This window comes from Cyprinodon tularosa, unplaced genomic scaffold (assembly GCF_016077235.1).
Source record: "Cyprinodon tularosa strain WSP-4 unplaced genomic scaffold, ASM1607723v1 ctg9, whole genome shotgun sequence".
NCBI classification, from domain to species: domain Eukaryota; kingdom Metazoa; phylum Chordata; class Actinopteri; order Cyprinodontiformes; family Cyprinodontidae; genus Cyprinodon; species Cyprinodon tularosa.
The window spans coordinates 740,967-760,630 of NW_024039673.1; the positions used below are offsets into that span (position 1 = coordinate 740,967).

Sequence of the window (19,664 nt, forward strand, 5' to 3'; positions counted from 1 at the left end):
GATATTGTACAGAAGACACTATATACTCAATGTTTTGAAAAATTCAAGCTGCAGCGAATAAGTTTATCAGCCTTTTACTAACAAACAATAAACAGACAGATAAAAGACAGCAAGTTATTTGAAGTGGTAGGTAGAGGACCCTGAAATTTTACTCAAATACAGTAAGTTTAGCACAATTTCTCTGTATTTTTGCTCAAGTAAAAAATTATTTGGATTCTGGAATTCTGAAGATTAGAATTAAAAGACTACTAACCCTAAATCTTTCTCAGGTGAAAAGGGGTGACATCATTGGAATTTTGCTCTTGGTTTAAAGGGGTCATAGAATTATTAAATAGGGTATTTGGTGCTGGTCCTTAAGGTCTATGAATAGGGTGTGTAACATTGGTTGGGCTAAAAATGGCATATTTGCTGTTCTATGAGCCCTAATGCAAGCCTGTTTAAAAGCCCGACAGGTTTTCTTCCTTTTATGGTATGATCATGAATATTTAGATGAGCTGTGTGCTGATTGGTTGGTTTACCACAAACAAAGCTGCCGAGCAAAGGCGCATCATAGCGACAAGCACTCACTCACTGAAACCTTGAGATTGTTTATTTGGTAGGGTAACCAGACGTGCCTTTTTTTCCTGGACATGTCCTACTTTTTATACCTAAAAAAATGTCCGGCGGGAATCGTCTGGGAATTTGGTCGACTACAGTGAGCAGCAGAACTGAGCCCTCAGCGCTGGTCCGGGAACCCCGGCGGACGGGGGCAGGGAGCCAGCGGGGGGGACGGAGTGACCGAACCCGGCCTTGTAACGGCCTGGACACAGACGCCCTGTGCTTCCGTCCACCTGCCTTACTAGCCTCCCTCTTCCGCCTGAGAACGGGCGACTCACGGCTCTCTGCTGAGGTCCGGTCCAGTCAGCGGCCCAGCAGTCGACACTTCACACCCTGCCCCCCGGGGCGTGATAAAAGTACAGACCAGAAACAAATAAGGCAGTATCCCCAAGTTTACATCAACTCGGGGCTTCATTTGAATTCTCCCGTTTTATGGTGGAAGTTTGGAATTGTGAGATTTGCATAGAAAGGAGGTGTCAATGGGGTTTGAACTTCTCTGTATGTCAATTTCACCCATTGAATTATCGTTAATCATCTATGACAATGTAAACTCGGTTTTGCATTCTATGACCCCTTTAAGTTACCTCACCAAGACAGGACTATATTAAATGAGTACATTATTATAGGAATTTAAAACAATTCATGTCTGTCTCCGTTTACAATTAAGATAACATAACTAATTATAGGGATTGAAATGAAAGCAAACACAGTGAGGCTTTAAGCCTCAGAGTTTTTCAGGACATACAAACAAGACAAACTTTTCTAACTATATTAAAAGTAATCTATGTCTACAAGAAAAACAAAAAGATACAAATAGTTAACTTGTCTTAACCACCAAGCAAAAAAAGTCTAAAACAAGAATCCCTGAGAACACCTACCAGCTTCAAATGTAAACGAGGTACTCTTCCCTTTTAGATGTATGCATTGAGGCAGGGTTCATACTAACTCCCCTCAGTCATCCCTCACAAATTATGCTGTGGTATGATCCACATTTGTTGCATGTGGGATCCGTCCAGGCATTGCATCTTGTTTTGAAATGTACCAGATCTGCATCTCTCGTCCTGTGTTCCAGCTTCCTTTACTAGATTAGTTTCTATTTGCCACGTAACTCAGAAGTGAAGGAGTCTGTGTGACTGAGGTGTCATTTAAATAGTAAAACCGTCAAATCTTCACCGTTATCGTATGTCCACTGCAGGTCAAGGCACAGGGGGGAAAAAGGGGAACTGGCATTTATTGATGGAGCTCATTATGTAGTGTTTGACAACCGCCAACTCATCTCAGCTGTTGTAGTAAGTCAGACATGAAACAGAGAAGACTGAGCTCACGTATTAAGCGAGCAACAAGAGGTCAGTTACTGTAGTATGTATGTAATATATCTCACTAATTCAATTAAATTTATTTGATTTGATTTATATAGCACCAATTCAAAACACATGTCATCTCAAGGCACTTTACAGGGACAATTCAACCAGATCATACAGTCAAATTGATTCAAAATTTTGTGTCAACTGGAAAACCAGTTGACCACATCGACTCATTGACTCCCTCATTGCAATCCCTAACACCAAGTGTGCTTGTAGCGCTGGTGGAGGGGAAAACTCCCTTTTAACCTCCAGCAGAAACCAGGCTCAGTCTGACAGTTAAAAAAGGTTTTAAAAGTTTTTAAAGTAAAATAACTTTATTTACAATAATCATATGCTGTTTTCTTGTTTCTATATTTCCTTTCAAATAGTTTTTTTAATGAAATAAAAACGTAGAAAATAAATATGGTTATTTTTACCTCAATCTCCCACAGCCGAATATTTTGACGGCTCTATTAGTTGCACTGTAAATTCTTCTTGGTTGATTGACTGATCAAAATTCTACCTAGAACTCTTTGGCTAATATGGAAAAATGGCTTTCAGAGGAAATCTAACCAAGAAACAGGCTTTAGATTTGCTTCAAATTATTGATGACAAACCTTTCAGAATGCCCCTGTTATGTTTCCTCCAAACAGCTGTCTTATTAATGCACTATCACAGCTATGACAGCTTCAGATCTGTAATGCATGAAAGCACATTCAATAGGTGTACCTTGTTTTCATATTGAATTCTGTAGAAAGCAAAGTTCTTTACATTATTTGTGTCATTTTTCTAATATGATTAATTTCTTATGATGCAGTTAAAAAAAAAATCTAAAATGCCCTCTATGGTTTACCTGTGGTCATCTCTGCCAATATGCAATGCCATCTGCACACTGATTGAATGTGTTTAAACATTAAAATTAGTGTTATGGGTGAACAGCTAAGGGCCAATTGCTCAATTTTTGCCCCCCTGAGCTGCTTAATATGAAACTATTCAAGTCCTCAGATGTCAAATATTCAGCTGTCTAAATCAATTTTCTGCCTGTTTATGGTTGTGTGAGCATGCGCATATGTGTGTGTAAGCTTGTAAGCGCATGCATATGTGTGTGCACATGGAATGTCAAGCATTCCTGCTTCCCAACATGAATTCATGAAAGCTTTGATGCATTCAGAGGAAGAGTGCCTGAGCAATTCAGAGGATAGGCTTTTAAAAGTTTTCAAAAGTAAATAGCAAAATAAGAAAAACCTCACAGACTTTATTCTCATTGAACAGATAGTAGAAGTTTCTCTCAACTTGATCTTAGCAGGGAGGTTGGGATTTTGAGAAAGCGGCCTTTTCCCTCCTTGGAAAGGTATCTTGGTGAAATACCCTTTCATATCGGCCTGAAAATCGGCGCATTGTTCTATTTGATAGAAAAACACTCTAGTGTAAATCTCCAAAGATCCTCAGCAAGACCCCTCTCTCCACGACAAGGACCATAAAACATGAGAGGGGAAAATGTGAGACGAAATGTAGGCCTTGGTGGGATAAAGGAGTGGAATTAAAGATGCATTTTATGAGAGAGCTTTCAGAAGCTTTTACCACCTATAGAGGTATTTTGTTTTTGACCTTGAGCTTTTTTCTAGTTTGCCTCTCCTTGCTCCATGTTTTTATTTGAATATGACATTAGGCTTTTTCGTTTAAAATATATAAATACGATCCTCATATTTCATTGTGCTCAGCTGAAAAAACAAAAGCGACAATCTGTATATTTCTCTTGTTTTTTTCCTCCTACTTTAAAAAGTCTTGTGTCTGGCAAATGTCAGCTCTGATCCATTTTGCAGTGTGTATTGCTACAGCCACATATCATTTACTAAGGCAAATGGTAATACGTTTCTTACCTTTAGTTGCCAACTTAGTCTTTCTTGTCTGAAAGAAAGTACTGTGCTAAAACTGTTAAAAGAAAATATAATTTCAACTATTTTACTTCAGGTTACCAATACAAACTATAAGTGAAGGATAAATGCTTTGTCTTTTACAGATAAAAGTATGCAGATTAGGGTGTACATCTGATTAAGTGCCCAATTTACTTTGATACAACTAAATAACATTAACAATAACATCAAATGAAAATATGCACCTTTAAAGGTCACATATAAGGGCAGATAAGATATAAAAAAACATTGAAGAAATTTAAAGCTTCATCTGAACCCTTACATTTCTCATAAGAAATGTGCATTTTATACGCAAAACTTCTAAAACCAATGGCCTTTAAGGCCACCAGGCTAGTGATATCTACTGGAGACCATTAATCAGAAAAACAGCCAAGAGGCCCATGGTTACTCTAGAGGACCAGCAGAAGAAAGCTGTCATTCAAATAAAGTTCTAAAAAGTCCAGTTTACAGACTCCGCAACTGGAAATGTTTTCGGGTTAAATGTAAAACATGAATTTTTGGGAATGTATGCTAAATCTATATGTGGTAGAACATGTGTAGCCTCAAACACTTCATCCCCAAGGGTAACCTGGCAGCCAAAGATAGTCAAATTTCAACACAAGATGAATAAGTCAAATAGAAAGCAGGAATACTGTTAGACACTACAGTAGTCTGCAGATTAATGCAAAGGTTTACATTCCAGTAAAACAGTCTTAACACTGCAGCCAGAGCTGTGATGTATGAATAGGTTAGACCAAAAAATACTTTTACATTTGCATATTCACCCCATCCATTCTGAATATGCTTGTGGTCTTTTTCCAAGTAAAAAAAAAAAAAAAATGTGTAGATGAATTTGTAAACAAACTTGCAGCTGTAATTAAAAGCTATTGACTCAGTAGGGCTAAATGCAAATTTGTATTGTAAAAAATTTAGGATTTTTTCTTCCACTCCCCAACTGTATAGTAGTTTATGTTAGTCTAACCCACAAAAATCTATTTAAAATTCTCTGAAGTTTATGGTGGTAATGTGACCAATTGTGAGAGTTCAAGGTCCCTGTATAGCACCGTATACCCCCCCTCTGAAAAACAAAAACACATAAAAAAAACAAAACTAAATAAATCCCATGCTTTTTTACAGCATGCCATCTGTTCAACTGCTTCAATCTTGAGGAACATGCAGAAAAAAAAAACGTAAAAAAATACTACAGGGCTGATCAGCACAAGCTTTCTCCTCAGTGACCTGTTTTTCACAAGGACTTAATGAAGTGGGGTTGGTTACAGTGTCCCACTGAACCGCACACGGCAGGTAGGGACTGATGAAAGAAAATAATCTCTGTCTCTGTCGCGGGGAAAAAAAACTCTGCAAGCCAATTACTGTATGGAAAATGGCACATTTTACATATCACACAGCCAGCTTTGCCTTAGCTTCGTACAACAGGTAATGGAGGTTGAGGAATGACTGAAGCTACAGAATATATACAAAGCTATTCAGTAAGGATTGTGTTCTGTTTGCTTTGCTCTCCTTCTATCTCTCTCACAAACACACCCACAGAAAAATTCAATCCCGAGATGGGTTGTTCAGTCAAGGAAAAGAGAACGGCCGCATCCAGACAGAGACAGCTGAATGTATATTTTGAAATTTGCACTTTTCTCATTATAAAACTGTGTCACTTGAATGAGCAAACACCTGCCAAGGTTCTGTACTAATACACACTGTCCCTAGATAGATGAAGGGAAGGGGAGGAAAGACATGGGGGAAAGTTGGAAAGGAAAGGGCAGAAGGGAAAAAACAGCTTATATAAGTGTGCAAGTGTTAGACATACAGGGAGTCATGACTGCATTGTGTTATTGATGTCAGTACAATAAACACAGCCTGTTGTAGAAATAGAATTAACACCTAGCACCTATTAGGTTTTTAAGATTCACTGTTATAAGTACATAAGTTCTCCAGCTTTCATTTCCTGCTCATCAGATGGTGTAGCATAGCATGGCCTATACTCATCTGTTGCGGAGCCATTCTAGTAGAAAAATACAGATGTTGATAAAACATATGGCAAACAGCAACTTTTAAACAGAGAGTGCACAAGAAGAAATGGGCTCTTGCATGCGTTTAATGGACTTTCCTTCTCTGGAGAGGGTACAGGTATACCTTTAACCATTAATCTACAAAATCACCTAACTAAAACTTACTTGAGCGTTCACAAAAATGTAGGTACATCTTATTGTCAACAGATTTCTTTTATTCCTACTTACATCTTCTTTTGTTTTTTAGTTCAGTGAAACAAAATAGACAATGCAACTGCAACTTAAATATGACTAAATTAATGTTTTTTTTTGTGACAAATTATTGTCTATTTATACATTTTTTTTAGAATTTTTTATCAGAGTGCATATTTCTTATCTACACCTACCTCTTTTTGTCTGTAAATGCACTCTGAATTAACCTCGAGTTTGTTTAAAAGAAACTATGAGACTTAGAAAACATCTGTTCTTTGTATAAGAAGATAATTAAGACTGTATTTTTGTATTAGGGCTAACTTTTAATTGTAATGTATTGGCAGATAAGAGTGGATAATGCTGCTGTGACAAACTAGCAAATTTTACAGTAGCAATAAGGATAATAAGACATCTTGAAATAAAAAAATAAAAAAAGCTTTTATACATAAAAGTTACACATTTAGAAATAAGTATTGGGAAGCATCCAACCTTTCACAATAATATATTTTTCAGCCCTTTTTCGCTGGGAATTTAGACTTTGCTGCATAAGATGTTATATCAGATTCATGGAAGAAAAATAGAAAATAGATTTTGGTTATCACTGCTCATGCTTTGTTTTCGTAATCATCTCATTTAGCAAAATTCATTGAAATTTATCATATACAACATGTTTGTATCTTCACATTTAGCATCAATGAGCTGACCAGCTCACTGAACATGTTCCCTCAGAATAAAAATGTCACTTCTAGTTTTAAGGAAACAAGCCATCTCACCTTCTGTCAGTGAAGCTTTCTTCAGCCTTGGATTTTCCCCTTCCAAAGATATTCCTCTGCTCTCACCCTCACCAGATTTTTTAAAAGAGATAGCTGACTCTGGCCCCCTCTTTTCTGTCCATTTCTTTTTGGGAACAAAGCCTTGTGTGGCTTTGGTGTTGTGGTCGTTTACACAGTGTTATCTGATCGGTCTTGGCTGCCTTCAGGGAAACCTTAACAGAGCCAACAGTCATCAGCACTTGCAATTAGATGGAAATTCTTTCTGCATCCTCAGGCTTTTGAAGAAAACTGCAATCACTTTGGCAAACTTGTAGCTATCAAACTTGGTCCTTTGAGTTAGTAATATTTGTGCTTTTAAAATAATTTTATATGGCTTTCTTTTTTGTTGAAACAAACAAACAAATTGCAAGCTCTGTCTACTTAAGTAGGAGAATCTACAGAGGTGCATTGACCGTTTATTGCAGAGAAAAACAGTCTTTAATGTTAAAAAAAAAACATTTCTAATTTCTGTCTATTTCAATGAGAAACAAACTGGAGCTTATTGAGAACAAAATGCAGTTGGACAATCAGTAAATAGTTATCTTTCAAATACAAATCATTTACTCTTTGATGTTAACAAAAATGCTATCCTTTAAGGAAACACTGAAGACTGTTAGTGCTAATGGTTCGTAATGGATGGCAGGCTGCTGCAGTCTCTGATGAGTAGCAAAGGATGCATTCCTCTTTTCTAGCTGCTCTATCAATACCTCACCTTTCACTTTGCAGAGTGTGGAGCAGAGGTTATACAGCCTTGGCTCTGTTTGCTTTTACTTGCACTGCTAATAAAAAAGCCCAATGTCCTAAAAGCATCTAAATCTTTGATTCTTAATATTTTAATGTAATCTAAAGTCTTCAATCTTTGGTGGTATATAGAAACATACAATATATAGAAAACATTCCCAGAAGCCAAAACTGAGTCAGCAGAACAACCTACCATCCTATAGTCTGTCTTTCCAATTTTGGCTAAATTCAGAGAGATACTTCTTGTATCTATTTATCAGTTGTCACAGTGTTATGTGTGAAGGGTTTCTTGCATGTAAAGTCTGTTCCAGTCAAACTGCAGCACCTCACTGAGATCTGGGTTTTGATGTGCATCAGGACATTTCCTAATCCCTAGAGTTCTTGCACACTTCCCATGCAAGCCAAACGTTTTGTAAGCTTTTTGTTACCAGACAGACACTTTTCAGGGCTGAATTTTTCTAACACTATTGTAAAGTGTCTAAAACTAACACTACACACTAGCGTTAACACTTTTCATAATTTATGGACAGTATATGTATGTGAGTATCATCAGCATCAAAATGTTAAATAACCCCATACACCCTGAAACATTTTAGCCACAGCTGCCCTGGGGCAGGCTGACAGAAGCTAGGCTGCCTTAAACATGCGCTACCGGGACCTGTGAACATTATTAACACTTTACCAATTCGAGTCAGATGTCTTTACGAAGGACAGTACAACTGAGCTTAACAGTTGCACGACGAACCCCTGCATTCTACGCCAAAACTTTCAAGTTCACTGATGTCACTAGCAAAGGTGTTTTAAGAGATAAGATATATATATATATATATATATATATATATATATATATATATATATATATATATATATATAAATAATTTTATATATATATTAGGGATGGGACGATTAATGAAAACCGTCCGAATCGTTCGGTTCGACTGTCTCGGTTCGATTCGCGTGTGTTTCGTTCGGTTCATGCGCTGCTCCTTTTTCTCATAGGCGAAGCGTGTACACTCCAGAGCAGAAGGTGGCGGTACTGCGACCAAAGCCAACCACCAGTAGTAAACAAGAAGAAGAAGTGAAGCAGCTTAGCCGGGTGTAGCAGGGAAAAAAATCAGTTGTTGTGGAGAAATGTGTCTGAATGGCGAGTGGGAAAGAACAGGCGTTGGAAGATGCGCCAGCAGCACTTTATAGGTCTGCTGTATGGGACCGCTTTGCATTTAGAGTGACCTACGATGACGGCGGAAAGAAAGTTGTGGATAAAAGTGCAACAGTGTGCAAGCATTGTGCAACACGTTTTGTTTATGCTAACAGCAACATGACCAACATGTCACGCTAACCCCGAAATCCCTCATACTCCGTCAGCAACCCCCGCTGCGCTCCAGACCGGCTGCTCAAAGCAAAGCATACAGCCTCCACTGTGGCTCCCGTCCGCTCCCCTCTGAGTCCCTTGGAGTATGGAGAGATATTTGTGCCATCGGTTTGAGCGCGCAGGAACCAATCCGAGCGCGCAGTGAGACAACACGCGCGCGCGCAAAACCGGTCTGGCGCGCGCTCAACTCTGAAAAACCCTCTCAACACACTGTTCTCGCGCTCAGTTTCATCTCTGAGCGTGCTCGAATCCGTCTCTGCTCGCGCTTGCTCTCCTGCTCTCTCTCCGCGCTCAACACCAGCTGTGCGCTCGGATGTTTCTCCGCTCGCTCGACTCTCTGCGCTCGCAACTTCAGCAATGTATGTAAATGAACCACACCATCAGCCAATCATAGTCAGCTTCTTTTCATCCAATGAAAGCATTCCTTCCTTCTTCTTCTTTTCTATCATGGCGGTTCGCAAGCAACTTCAAGGTGCATACCGCCACCTACTGTTCATGAGTGTGTAGCAACATTGTTTTACATCTATTAAATTCTATTTTTTAATTTTGCATTCTGAAGATAACTAAATAATGCTTTCCTTAATCTATAAACATCCTTTATATTTCCTTTATTTCCCAATAATCCTTTAAGACTCCATTCTTGGCCTGTCATTTCAACTACTCTTCTCAATTTTTCCCTTTCAGGTTCATATGTTTTACAGTTCATTAATATGTAAGCATTCGTTCCAAATACTACATCCGGTTAGATGAAAAAAAAATAAATAAATAAATAAAAACACAATCAGGAAAATCAAACTACTCTTACAGTTATTTTGTCAACATTCCTAAGATAGTACTATAAAATATCTTGAATTATCTCAAATAAACTTCAGTAAAACAGTTATTAGATCATTGCCTCATCCATCTCTTTTACCTGCTATTGATATGGATTTAAATTTGCTGTTTTAAAAGAAAAATAAGGAGGATATTTCAGGTTCAAGTAAGGTTTTACTGAAGTTTATTTGAGATAATTCAAGATATTTTATAGTACTATCTTAGGAATGTTGACAAAATAACTGTAAGAGTTGTTTGATTTTCCTGATTGTGTTTTTATTTATTTATGTATTTTTTTTCATCTAACCGGATGTAGTATTTGGAACGAATGCTTACATATTAATGAACTGTAAAACATATGAACCTGAAAGGGAAAAATTGAGAAGAGTAGTTGAAATGACAGGCCAAGAATGGAGTCTTAAAGGATTATTGGGAAATAAAGGAAATATAAAGGATGTTTATAGATTAAGGAAAGCATTATTTAGTTATCTTCAGAATGCAAAATTAAAAAATAGAATTTAATAGATGTAAAACAATGTTGCTACACACTCATGAACAGTAGGTGGCGGTATGCACCTTAAAGTTGCTTGCGATCCGCCATGATAGAAAAGAAGAAGAAGAAGGAAGGAATGCTTTCATTGGATGAAAAGAAGCTGGGTGTGATTGGCTGATGGTATGGTTCATTTACATACATTGCTGAAGTTGCGAGCGCAGAGAGTCGAGCGAGCGGAGAAACAGCCGAGCGCACAGCTGGTGTTGAGCGCGGAGAGAGAGCAGGTCGAGCGAGCGCGAGCAGAGACGGATTCGAGCACGCGCAGAGATGAAACTGAGCGCGAGAACAGTGTGTTGAGAGGGTTTTTCAGAGTTGAGCGCGCGCCAGACCGGTTTTGCGCGCGCGCGTGTTGTCTCACTGCGCGCTCGGATTGGTTCCTGCGCGCTCAAACCGATGGCACAAATATCTCTCCATATTGGAGATGGTAGAGAGCATGCGTCAGATGATTAAATTCAAAGCAACAAAACATCCGGAAATGATCCACGATTTCCGTGGATCATTTAAAATAATTACAATCCATTATTTTTGGGGGGAATTTTTCATTAATTTCATAAATTTTTATGGGATTTCGGTGTAACAATCAACATATACCGAACCGAACCGAAAACCGTGACCACGAAACCGTGAATCGAACCGAACCGTGGATTTTGTGAATCGTTCCACCCCTAATATATATAAATATCTATATTTATATATATAAATATATCTATATATCTTTATATTTGTTATATAAATATATATATATATATATATATATATTCATGAGGAACAGTCGTTAGTCTCTAAAATGTAGCAAATTCCTGGGAAATCTTCACCACAAGATGACAAAAACATGATCTCAAACATTCATTTGTTTAAATCAATGCAATATCAAACAGGCTTTTCAAGTCACTGAGTTCATGTTTGCATTATTCAGTTTTAGTAGACCAACAGAACAAAATATTCTATATGTTTCCTGGTTTCTGGATCTCTCACAAATTGATTCTCCAAAAGAAGTGTTTAGGAGAGGAGAACATGAAGGCAAGGATGCACTAAGACAGCAAGTGAGCCAGTAAATCTGTTTTCTGACATTTGGCTGCTCATAGTTCCTTGCCCAAAGCAAATAGGAAAGCAGCTGAATTGAAGCATTGTTTAGCTTGCACACAGGCGCAGGTTAGTTGAGCTACTGGAGTAGACAGAATTAGGTCTTGAGGTGGGAGGAAGTCAGAAAAGTGCGACTCAAGCAGGATAGACGCAGTTTGTGTCCAGAGTCAGCCTCAGTAATTTTGTATTATTTGTCAGCCTATATTTGATAAACATGTGACATGTCTACCTTATCTTTTCAGGATGAGCTTCTTCATTAAGTGAACTGACAGTGCATTTCACTAAGCTAACTCTCTGGTCTTGCTTTGATGACCATGTCGACTCATTCATGCACTGAAACAGAAATGGACTATCGGAGGTGTAAAGCGGCCGCCTAAGGATACTGTATGTCATCCGCTTAGAGTATATCAACATGTCATGCTTGTTCAGACTCATTGCAAGGCGCGTAGAGATAACCAGCGTTGCGAGCAATGGGGAGGGACAGAACAAATGCAGTAATAAATGAGAGTGAGCAGATGTCGTTTACATAGGCTGATTCCAACTCTGCTGCCATTTACTGCAGGGCATAGTCCTGGATGCAGCAAGTTAACTCAGCATCCCATGAATGATTGAGATGGCATGAGAGATTTTTATTTATTTTTTTTATATTTATTCACCCTGTGATTGCTGCTGCCTGCATTTCAGATTAAAAAAAAACTGCTAACATGCTTAAAACTTACTCTTTACTGGGATGCAAATAGCAAGATATTTTTTTGCTTTCAATGAAATAAAAGCATTGCTTGTTCCAATTTAGGTATGGTTTTAAATGAATACTTGTTATTTATTTATTGCCATTCACTTTGACTGTAGTGCCCAATATTTGAAACAGAGCATTTTTTTTGTTCGAAGAATTTTAATCAGTAGCAATATGATTATGTGTTACAAGTGAGGGAGGCTGTAACAGTTTTCTGAGATCTGCTGTCTTAATCTTTAAGAGGGTGTTTACTTATCATGCTTAAAATACAGCAATAATCTCACAGCAACCTTTAAAAAAAAATATATATACTTATAGTCTGTAGATGCCGATCTATTATATAATCTATTGATGCTTCTTAATCGGTGTCGATCAGTTTTAATCTTCTAGTTGATATACTCAAAGGCAATCCCTCACACTAGGCATGCTTGTAGCGACAGTGGAGAGGAAAGACTCCTGTTAAAAGGGAGTTTGTCCTTTGAAAATGCAGAAAAAAACTTAGAGACTTAGATTTTTTTCCTTTGAAAACTTTGAATCAATTTGACTGTATGATCTGGTGAATTGTAAAGTGCCTTGAGGTGACGTGTTGTAAATTAGTGCTATATATGTAAACTGAACTGACACTGAACTAATTTAAAATTCTCTTTCTAGTTTAAATATCCGTTAGGAAGAAAAATAAAAAAAGATTACCTTGTATTTTAAGTTATTCTTAAGATACACAGCAATTGTATTTTAGGCCATTTTCACAATGGACTAATGATGAAATGGAATAATGACTAATGGCTAATAAGTTTTAAAATATAACAGTCTTGCACATGATGTATGAATATCTTCCATTAGACTTAGCATGTAGGCAACTTCAGTGGTGAGTCAATGGTGGGTCATTATCATGGTTATCACAAATCATAGTATTGGTTGCTGTGTGGAAATGCGTGGTAAAAGCAAGGAAAGTTTATCTGTGATGTGTGCCCCTTCCCTAAAGCAGTTGGTCTTTTGATAGTTAAAAGACGTTTTCATGTTGACTTTTTGCCAAAATTACTACATCATTACATGACTATCAGCCTTCCGAGAAATCTATTTGAAGTTTTAAAAAAAATGTATGTGTAAGTTCCACTGTGATTTTATATGCTGGATATCCGGAGACAGAGGCAAGCTGCAAGTTTTTCAGGCTGTTGTTTAAAACTCAACCATTTTTATTATATTTACTGATGATCAGGGAGGAAGAGGTAAAAGAGAAAGCATTAAATCATATAGTTTGTTATGTTGGCCACAGTTCAACCCTAAAAAAACATTTTAGAGGCTAAAACTGGTAGTTGGCTCCATAGGAGAGGAGCCTGATAACTAAAGATCTGCCTCCCATTCTACTTTTACAAAAGCTGGGAAACACTAGTAAACCTGCAGATTGAGAGCAGAGTGCTCTGTTACATACGGAGCAATGGTATCTTTCTGATATGAGCTGGAGCTTGGCCATTAAGGCTTTATATGTGAGAAGGAGTATTTTAAATTCTATTCAAAATTTTACAAGAAGACAATGAAGAAAAGCTAAAATAGGAAAAAATATGATCCCCCTTTTTAATTTTCATCAGAACTCTGGCTGCAGCATTTTTGATCAGCTGATGGCTTTAAACTAGTCTGTGGACTTCCTGATGGTAAATAATTACAATTGTCCAGCCTTAGAGTAACAAATACATGGACTATGTTTCTTTTCAGATTTAACAGGTGTTTTTTTTTTTTATATATGGTAAAAAGTAATTAGGCTGCGCTTATGCTTTATCAAACATAATGACCCAAGAGTGAATCACTCTACAATCAGACATTCACCTATTCATGGACATATTTATTTGTTTATTTGTTTATTTATTTGGATCCCCATTAGCTGTCAGTAATTTGACAGCTATTCTTCCTGGGGTCCCTTTAATATTCACATGTTGATGGTGACAAGCTACAGTTTTTCTACAGCTGCCCTGAGGTAGACTGACAGAAGTGAGACAGCTATAAATTGGCAGCATCAGGCATCTAATCAGCAATAGCAGGCCATGATATTGCTGGGTCGGGTGGGATTTCTAAACTGGTCTTAGCTGTCACAGCAGGGGCCGGAACTGGCAACCAACCAGTTACAGGACACATCTATTTTAGTGTTCAATAGGAAGAAATAAAATACAATTCCACTTAATAATTTATGTTCTTTTTGAATTGACCCTTTAAAGACTGTTCATTAATTTTGTTAACATTTCAGGCTTTCAAAAACAATCTTGCTTGTAGAAAAAAGCAGTTCCCCAGTACAACTACAGGTTGCCCAGACAGGGCAAATAATTTACGGTATTTAAAGCTCCATTGTGTAAAGATTACAGGGATTTACTGACAGAAATATAATCTATTATATGTAAGTATGTTATCTGTTATCTTCTAAGAAATGAAAGTCAATATTTGTATTTGCTAATGTTTAAATACTTACATAGGAGTGAGTCTTGCATTTATGGAGGCAGACGCCATTGCACTACGGCAGCACAGAGGTGACAAACTAGTGACTGTAGAGATAGCCATTATGTTCTAATGTGACTGCCGCGAGTTTGGCCTATTTAAAATAAATGTCCTACACAGACTAAAATAGTACAATCTATAGAATTATCTGTCTCAACGTTAGATGTTGCTGAAAAATTACACACTGTAGCTTTAAGGAAAATGGATATGATTACAAAAGACCATTGAGCTAATTAAAAATAAAATGCTAAAAGGGAAAATTAAAGATATGGTTGAAATTCATTGCTAATACAATTATACAGTGATATCACAGTTATGTTTGAGAACTAAACTTTATCTTGTTGATATATATGTCAAATTAGCTTTAAACTCCTTTAGAACAGCAAGCTTTATGTGTTTTTTTGCACCCTTTTTTTCTCCCACAATGTTTGCATTTGATCCCTGCTGCACTTTAAGAAATGGAAGTACCATGAAAGCTGTACAAAACAAAATTTCGTTTTGTGTATACTTTGTGTTTACAAAATGACAAAAAAAAGTTGTCTAAGTGCATATGAATGATAGTGGTGCCTAACCTAATGATTATAGATTAAATCAATTGAGCCCTCAGCTTTGCATCTGCTAACCTCTGATAGCAGAGCTCTTAACCTGTTAGCCAAAAGCAGATGTAACACTTGGAATATTTTAACTAATGTTCAAACCTAGTTTTAGCAGGTTAGTTCAGAAATGTTAGGGGGATACACGTAAAACTGAGCAAACTCAAATTACTGGACCATCAGTGTTTGGATTGCGGCTTCTTTCTAGGTGGGGAGGTGGTCTCATTCTGGTTTGTAATCCCAAGTCCCTGCAAGGCTTACAAGCACAGCAGAGCTGTGGTTCCTATGCTGCCTTCTTCTCCCAGAGACAGTCACGGAGAGAGAGAATCTTTCCTGCTGAAGCTGAGAGAGATTGCAGATGGCTTGTTACTGTGCCGGCCTGTCATTGATTGCACAGAAAAACTTACTAGACTTTTGAATTCCAGTTTGAAATGTTTTTCCAGCTGACAGCAAGCGGACGTTCTTGCATGTTTCTCCCCTTTGCTGCAATATAGGAAAGAGAACTTTAGTTGATCGCATGCTTTTGCATGTAGGACTTCATTACATCACAGGGATCGCTGCTGTGATTCTCCCCTTTGGAGATGTCCTTTAAAAATGTTTAATCATCCTCAAAGTGATAACACAGGGCTTTATCTATCTGTAATAAGGTGTGTTATGTATTTATATTCCATCCCATGTTTATATCCATGTCATGCATGTGAGGCACAAGACTTTCTTTTCCAAATATTTTTAATTAATCCACATCGACAGTTTAAGTTTAAGTGGCATGAACAGCTTCTTTAGAATCATGCAACAGCATCTCATCGAGATTTAGATCAAAATCAGACTTCATTCATTTTTTTTTTTTTTATTATTTCCTTCAGAAGTAGATTTTTAGATTATTGTCATAGCAAAATACATAAAGCAGGACTATATAGCCATATAGACAAAATTACTGGGTTGGGGGGCAAATTACTTTGCAAATTAATGTGCAATTACTATTTGACACCCTGTACAATAGCCTGTTTCACTATATTTGACAAACTGCAACTATAACTATAACTAAATGCAATAAGCAGAACTTAGGTGGCTAACAGCCAGGGAAAAGTGCTTACCAATACATACAGTCAACTACAAAACAGGTCTAAATCGGGGGCAAATTGATTTTTCTGAAGACTTTTTGACACCTATCCAGCTGTAAGCTCACACCATAGCAATCTGTATTTAGAGTGCTGGTGCAACATGCAAGGCAACCCTATTAACTACATTCGAACTCACATTCAAATCAAACATTCGCCTGCCTTTCTCCAGGGTTATTGAACTATTTTGTTGTGTTTGGTTTATGTTTTTGGCCATTTTATAACATAACTTTTACCCAAATAATTAACAAGCAAATTACCCTGATACGAAAAAAAAACTTCAATCCACATCTTTGAGATACTGTCATGTTTGGCTTAAGGTTCCTAACCCACCTGCAGAACACACTGAGGCTGGAGAAAAGTTCGAAGATTTATTGAAATGATTCTGTACAAAGAATAAACAGATCCAGGGGTTAATCAGATCCAGGACTGGTCACTAGTGGGTTCTCTGCAGAGGGGGACAGAGGAGTTAGTGGAGGTCCAGGTAATTTGCAGGATGTGAGTGAGTAGGACAGTACCTGTTCAGGAGTTTGAGCTGAGCTGCAGAGGGGGGGAACCTAGAGGGTCCAGAGGCTGTCGGCAGGCTGAGGGCTTGGCGATGGCGGAGCAAGGTTTGAGCGTTTGCAGATCACAGATTTGAGTTTCCCTTCCGATTCTTCTGAGAGCGGGCAGGCAGGTCTTTGACAGGAATTATTCTCCAGGGTTCTTCAGAGATCAGACAGGCAGATTACCGACTGAGAAACTCTTCTGGGTTTCTGGTTTCAGGCAGGTTCAATCTAGGAAGCAGAGAGGAGAAAACAGATCAGGTTCAGGTTTTCAGGGAGTCAGAGGTTCAGACAGGCAGGTTGGCTCAGGCCTGCTAACTGTAACTGGCAAACACTCTGGCACTGGAGAGACGTCCTCTGCCTCCTTAAATACAGATCTCCTGATGAGCAGATGAGCGACAGGTGGTTGCAATCAGCTCCGGCTCCAGGAGAACTAGTACGCCCTCTGGTGGAGAAAGTGGACAGACCTCCAGATCCCAACAGATACGTCTTTATTTTCAAATTTACAAGGCATGTGATTACAGAACAGAACATTATTAGACCGACATGATGTTTCATCAAAATAAGAAGAAACTTGTGAATTTAACTGAATGGAAATTGTTTTGTGACAGACTTTGTTATATCAGGAATTTTATTATTTCTTAAAGAAATTGATATTACATCACATCATAAAAAGATGGTGATTTACCTTTCTATTAGCTACAATGTTTCACTCTTGGTACAGTTATATTTTGCTAAATGCATTTGTTAGGGGGTAAATGCTCTGTCAAGGCACTGTACATTTTAACAGTAAGTTTATTACGATAAGTTATTTTTCAATGTATTGCCATATTTTAAGGAAATATCTTCTGTACATCTAACTTATTCTTTAATGAGCAGTGGGCACTATAAGAATCTTAGCCGAACAAAGAGAGTATGAGTGTGTGTTTCGATCGTGCAGCCTCTCCCAACACAAAGCAGCTGCTCTCTAACCTCTCACTTTTATCAAGATTTAGAAAAAAAGTGTTTCTAATTAGAATGACAGTTGGTCTTTGCTGTCAAACGTTTACTGATTAGGGAAATAGATCACAGGTTTTGTTTGTTTTATCGTCCTGATCACTGATCAGAGCAACGTCAGCAAGTTGTGTCTATGAATTGGTGCACATTTAGTTTTAACCTATGGTACAAGAAAAGCGCTGTTCCGCAAACTGTTTCTGTCCATAGGGAATTTTTTGTAAGAAAAGCTCATTATTTCAGTAGTGTGTTTAGAAGGGTTGCTCCTATTTGGTTATCAAGAATGCATTGAAACTTCCACCTAGTTTAGCTATTCACACAGTATTCTAAATCCATCACCTAAAGTTTACATTAATCAACTTTATGATATTTCCTCAATTTTCATTTTTGCATCTACAGCTTTAAGGGACAACCGGATTGAACTTGTGCGCGCCACATCATCCGAGTTAACCATCAGCATCAGCGACGTCACACTGTCTGACGAAGGCCTGTACACCTGCTCTCTGTTCACCATGCCGGTCAGAACTGCTAAAGCTTACCTCACTGTCCTAGGTAAGACAACAATACAAATTCATGTATAATGTTTTTCTGTGTAATAATATTTTTGTTTTTGTGTTAACAATAATTAAACTAATACTTTTTATTTTTATTTAATCTGAAGAAAGAATTCATGTTACTTTTGCCTGGAGCTGGGCAGATAGAAAAAGAACAGCAGACTGTTAGTACCACCCCTCCCTTTTAGACATGTTTTTGTTGTGATTATCATTTACCCAAACATTGCTTCATTTCCTGCATCCGGGCTTATTATCATTCCAATTAGTTTTTCACTAATGTTAATAGATGTGCTCATGCACTCCAGGACCATTAGCTAGCTCTCTGTGTTAACAAGCGTTCTCAAAATTAGAGGCATTAAAGGCGACCACTCAATAAGGATGTGGGGGAAATTATTTTTGCAATGCTGAACAATACTTAATGTAGCGCGCCAGGAAACAAAGACGGCGATTTAATAATTATACAAAACGATCTGGGAATGGCCTGGTTTTATCAGCTGCTACATGAAGACACTGTGTACTGGAAATGAACACAAGCAAAAATGATTTGGTGAAAATACCTAAGTGGCTTCACACTCAAATCTCTAGAAGCACAGAAACAAATGTGTGTTTTTTCTGCTAAAATAACAAGACAATCATTTGTGTACTAATGACCGGATGAAAACAGTGAAAAAAAATCAAAAAACAAATGTTTCATTGAAGGCGATTCATTCTGAGGGGAGAAAAATAGATGCAATGAAATCCTTTCCAGTTTATCACACACTTGTTAAGGCATATAAATGAATACAGGGTTTTGTGGTAGTTCATCAATGCAAGCCTGTGATATCAGAAGTAATTTAATTATGAGAACAGGATTTGCTATACATCTCAGAATATCCAGAACAATTCTGATTAATCATATTGCTACATATTTTTATATATGTTACTAGGATCCAGAAGAGCTATAAGATACAGTTTTTTGGATGTATGTAATGTAAAAGGATTCGAAGCGGTATATTTGACCTTAACAGCACACTGTTTAAGTGTTCATATTGACTAAATACAGCATTTAATGATGTATCAAAAAAAGCTCTACTTTCTATCAGCACTTTAACAGTGCAAAAGTGTTCCACTTGTCAAGGATTTGATTCATAAATGAACCCGTCTATATATTCACACACATAAACAGAAGAAGACTGCATGAGATGAATATTGTGCTCTATTTGCT

General features: G+C 37.6%; 1 protein-coding gene across 3 annotated transcripts in view; it reads left to right on the forward strand.

Annotated features, from left to right (window-relative positions):
* Positions 1-19,664, forward strand: part of cadm2a (cell adhesion molecule 2a) — a 328,952-nt gene that overhangs the window by 243,051 nt on the left and 66,237 nt on the right. For all 3 annotated transcript variants that reach the window (XM_038274035.1, XM_038274036.1, XM_038274037.1), the window contains one exon: positions 18,306-18,458. In XM_038274035.1, the coding sequence (XP_038129963.1) occupies positions 18,306-18,458 (153 nt within the window). The remainder of the gene's footprint in view (positions 1-18,305; positions 18,459-19,664) is intronic.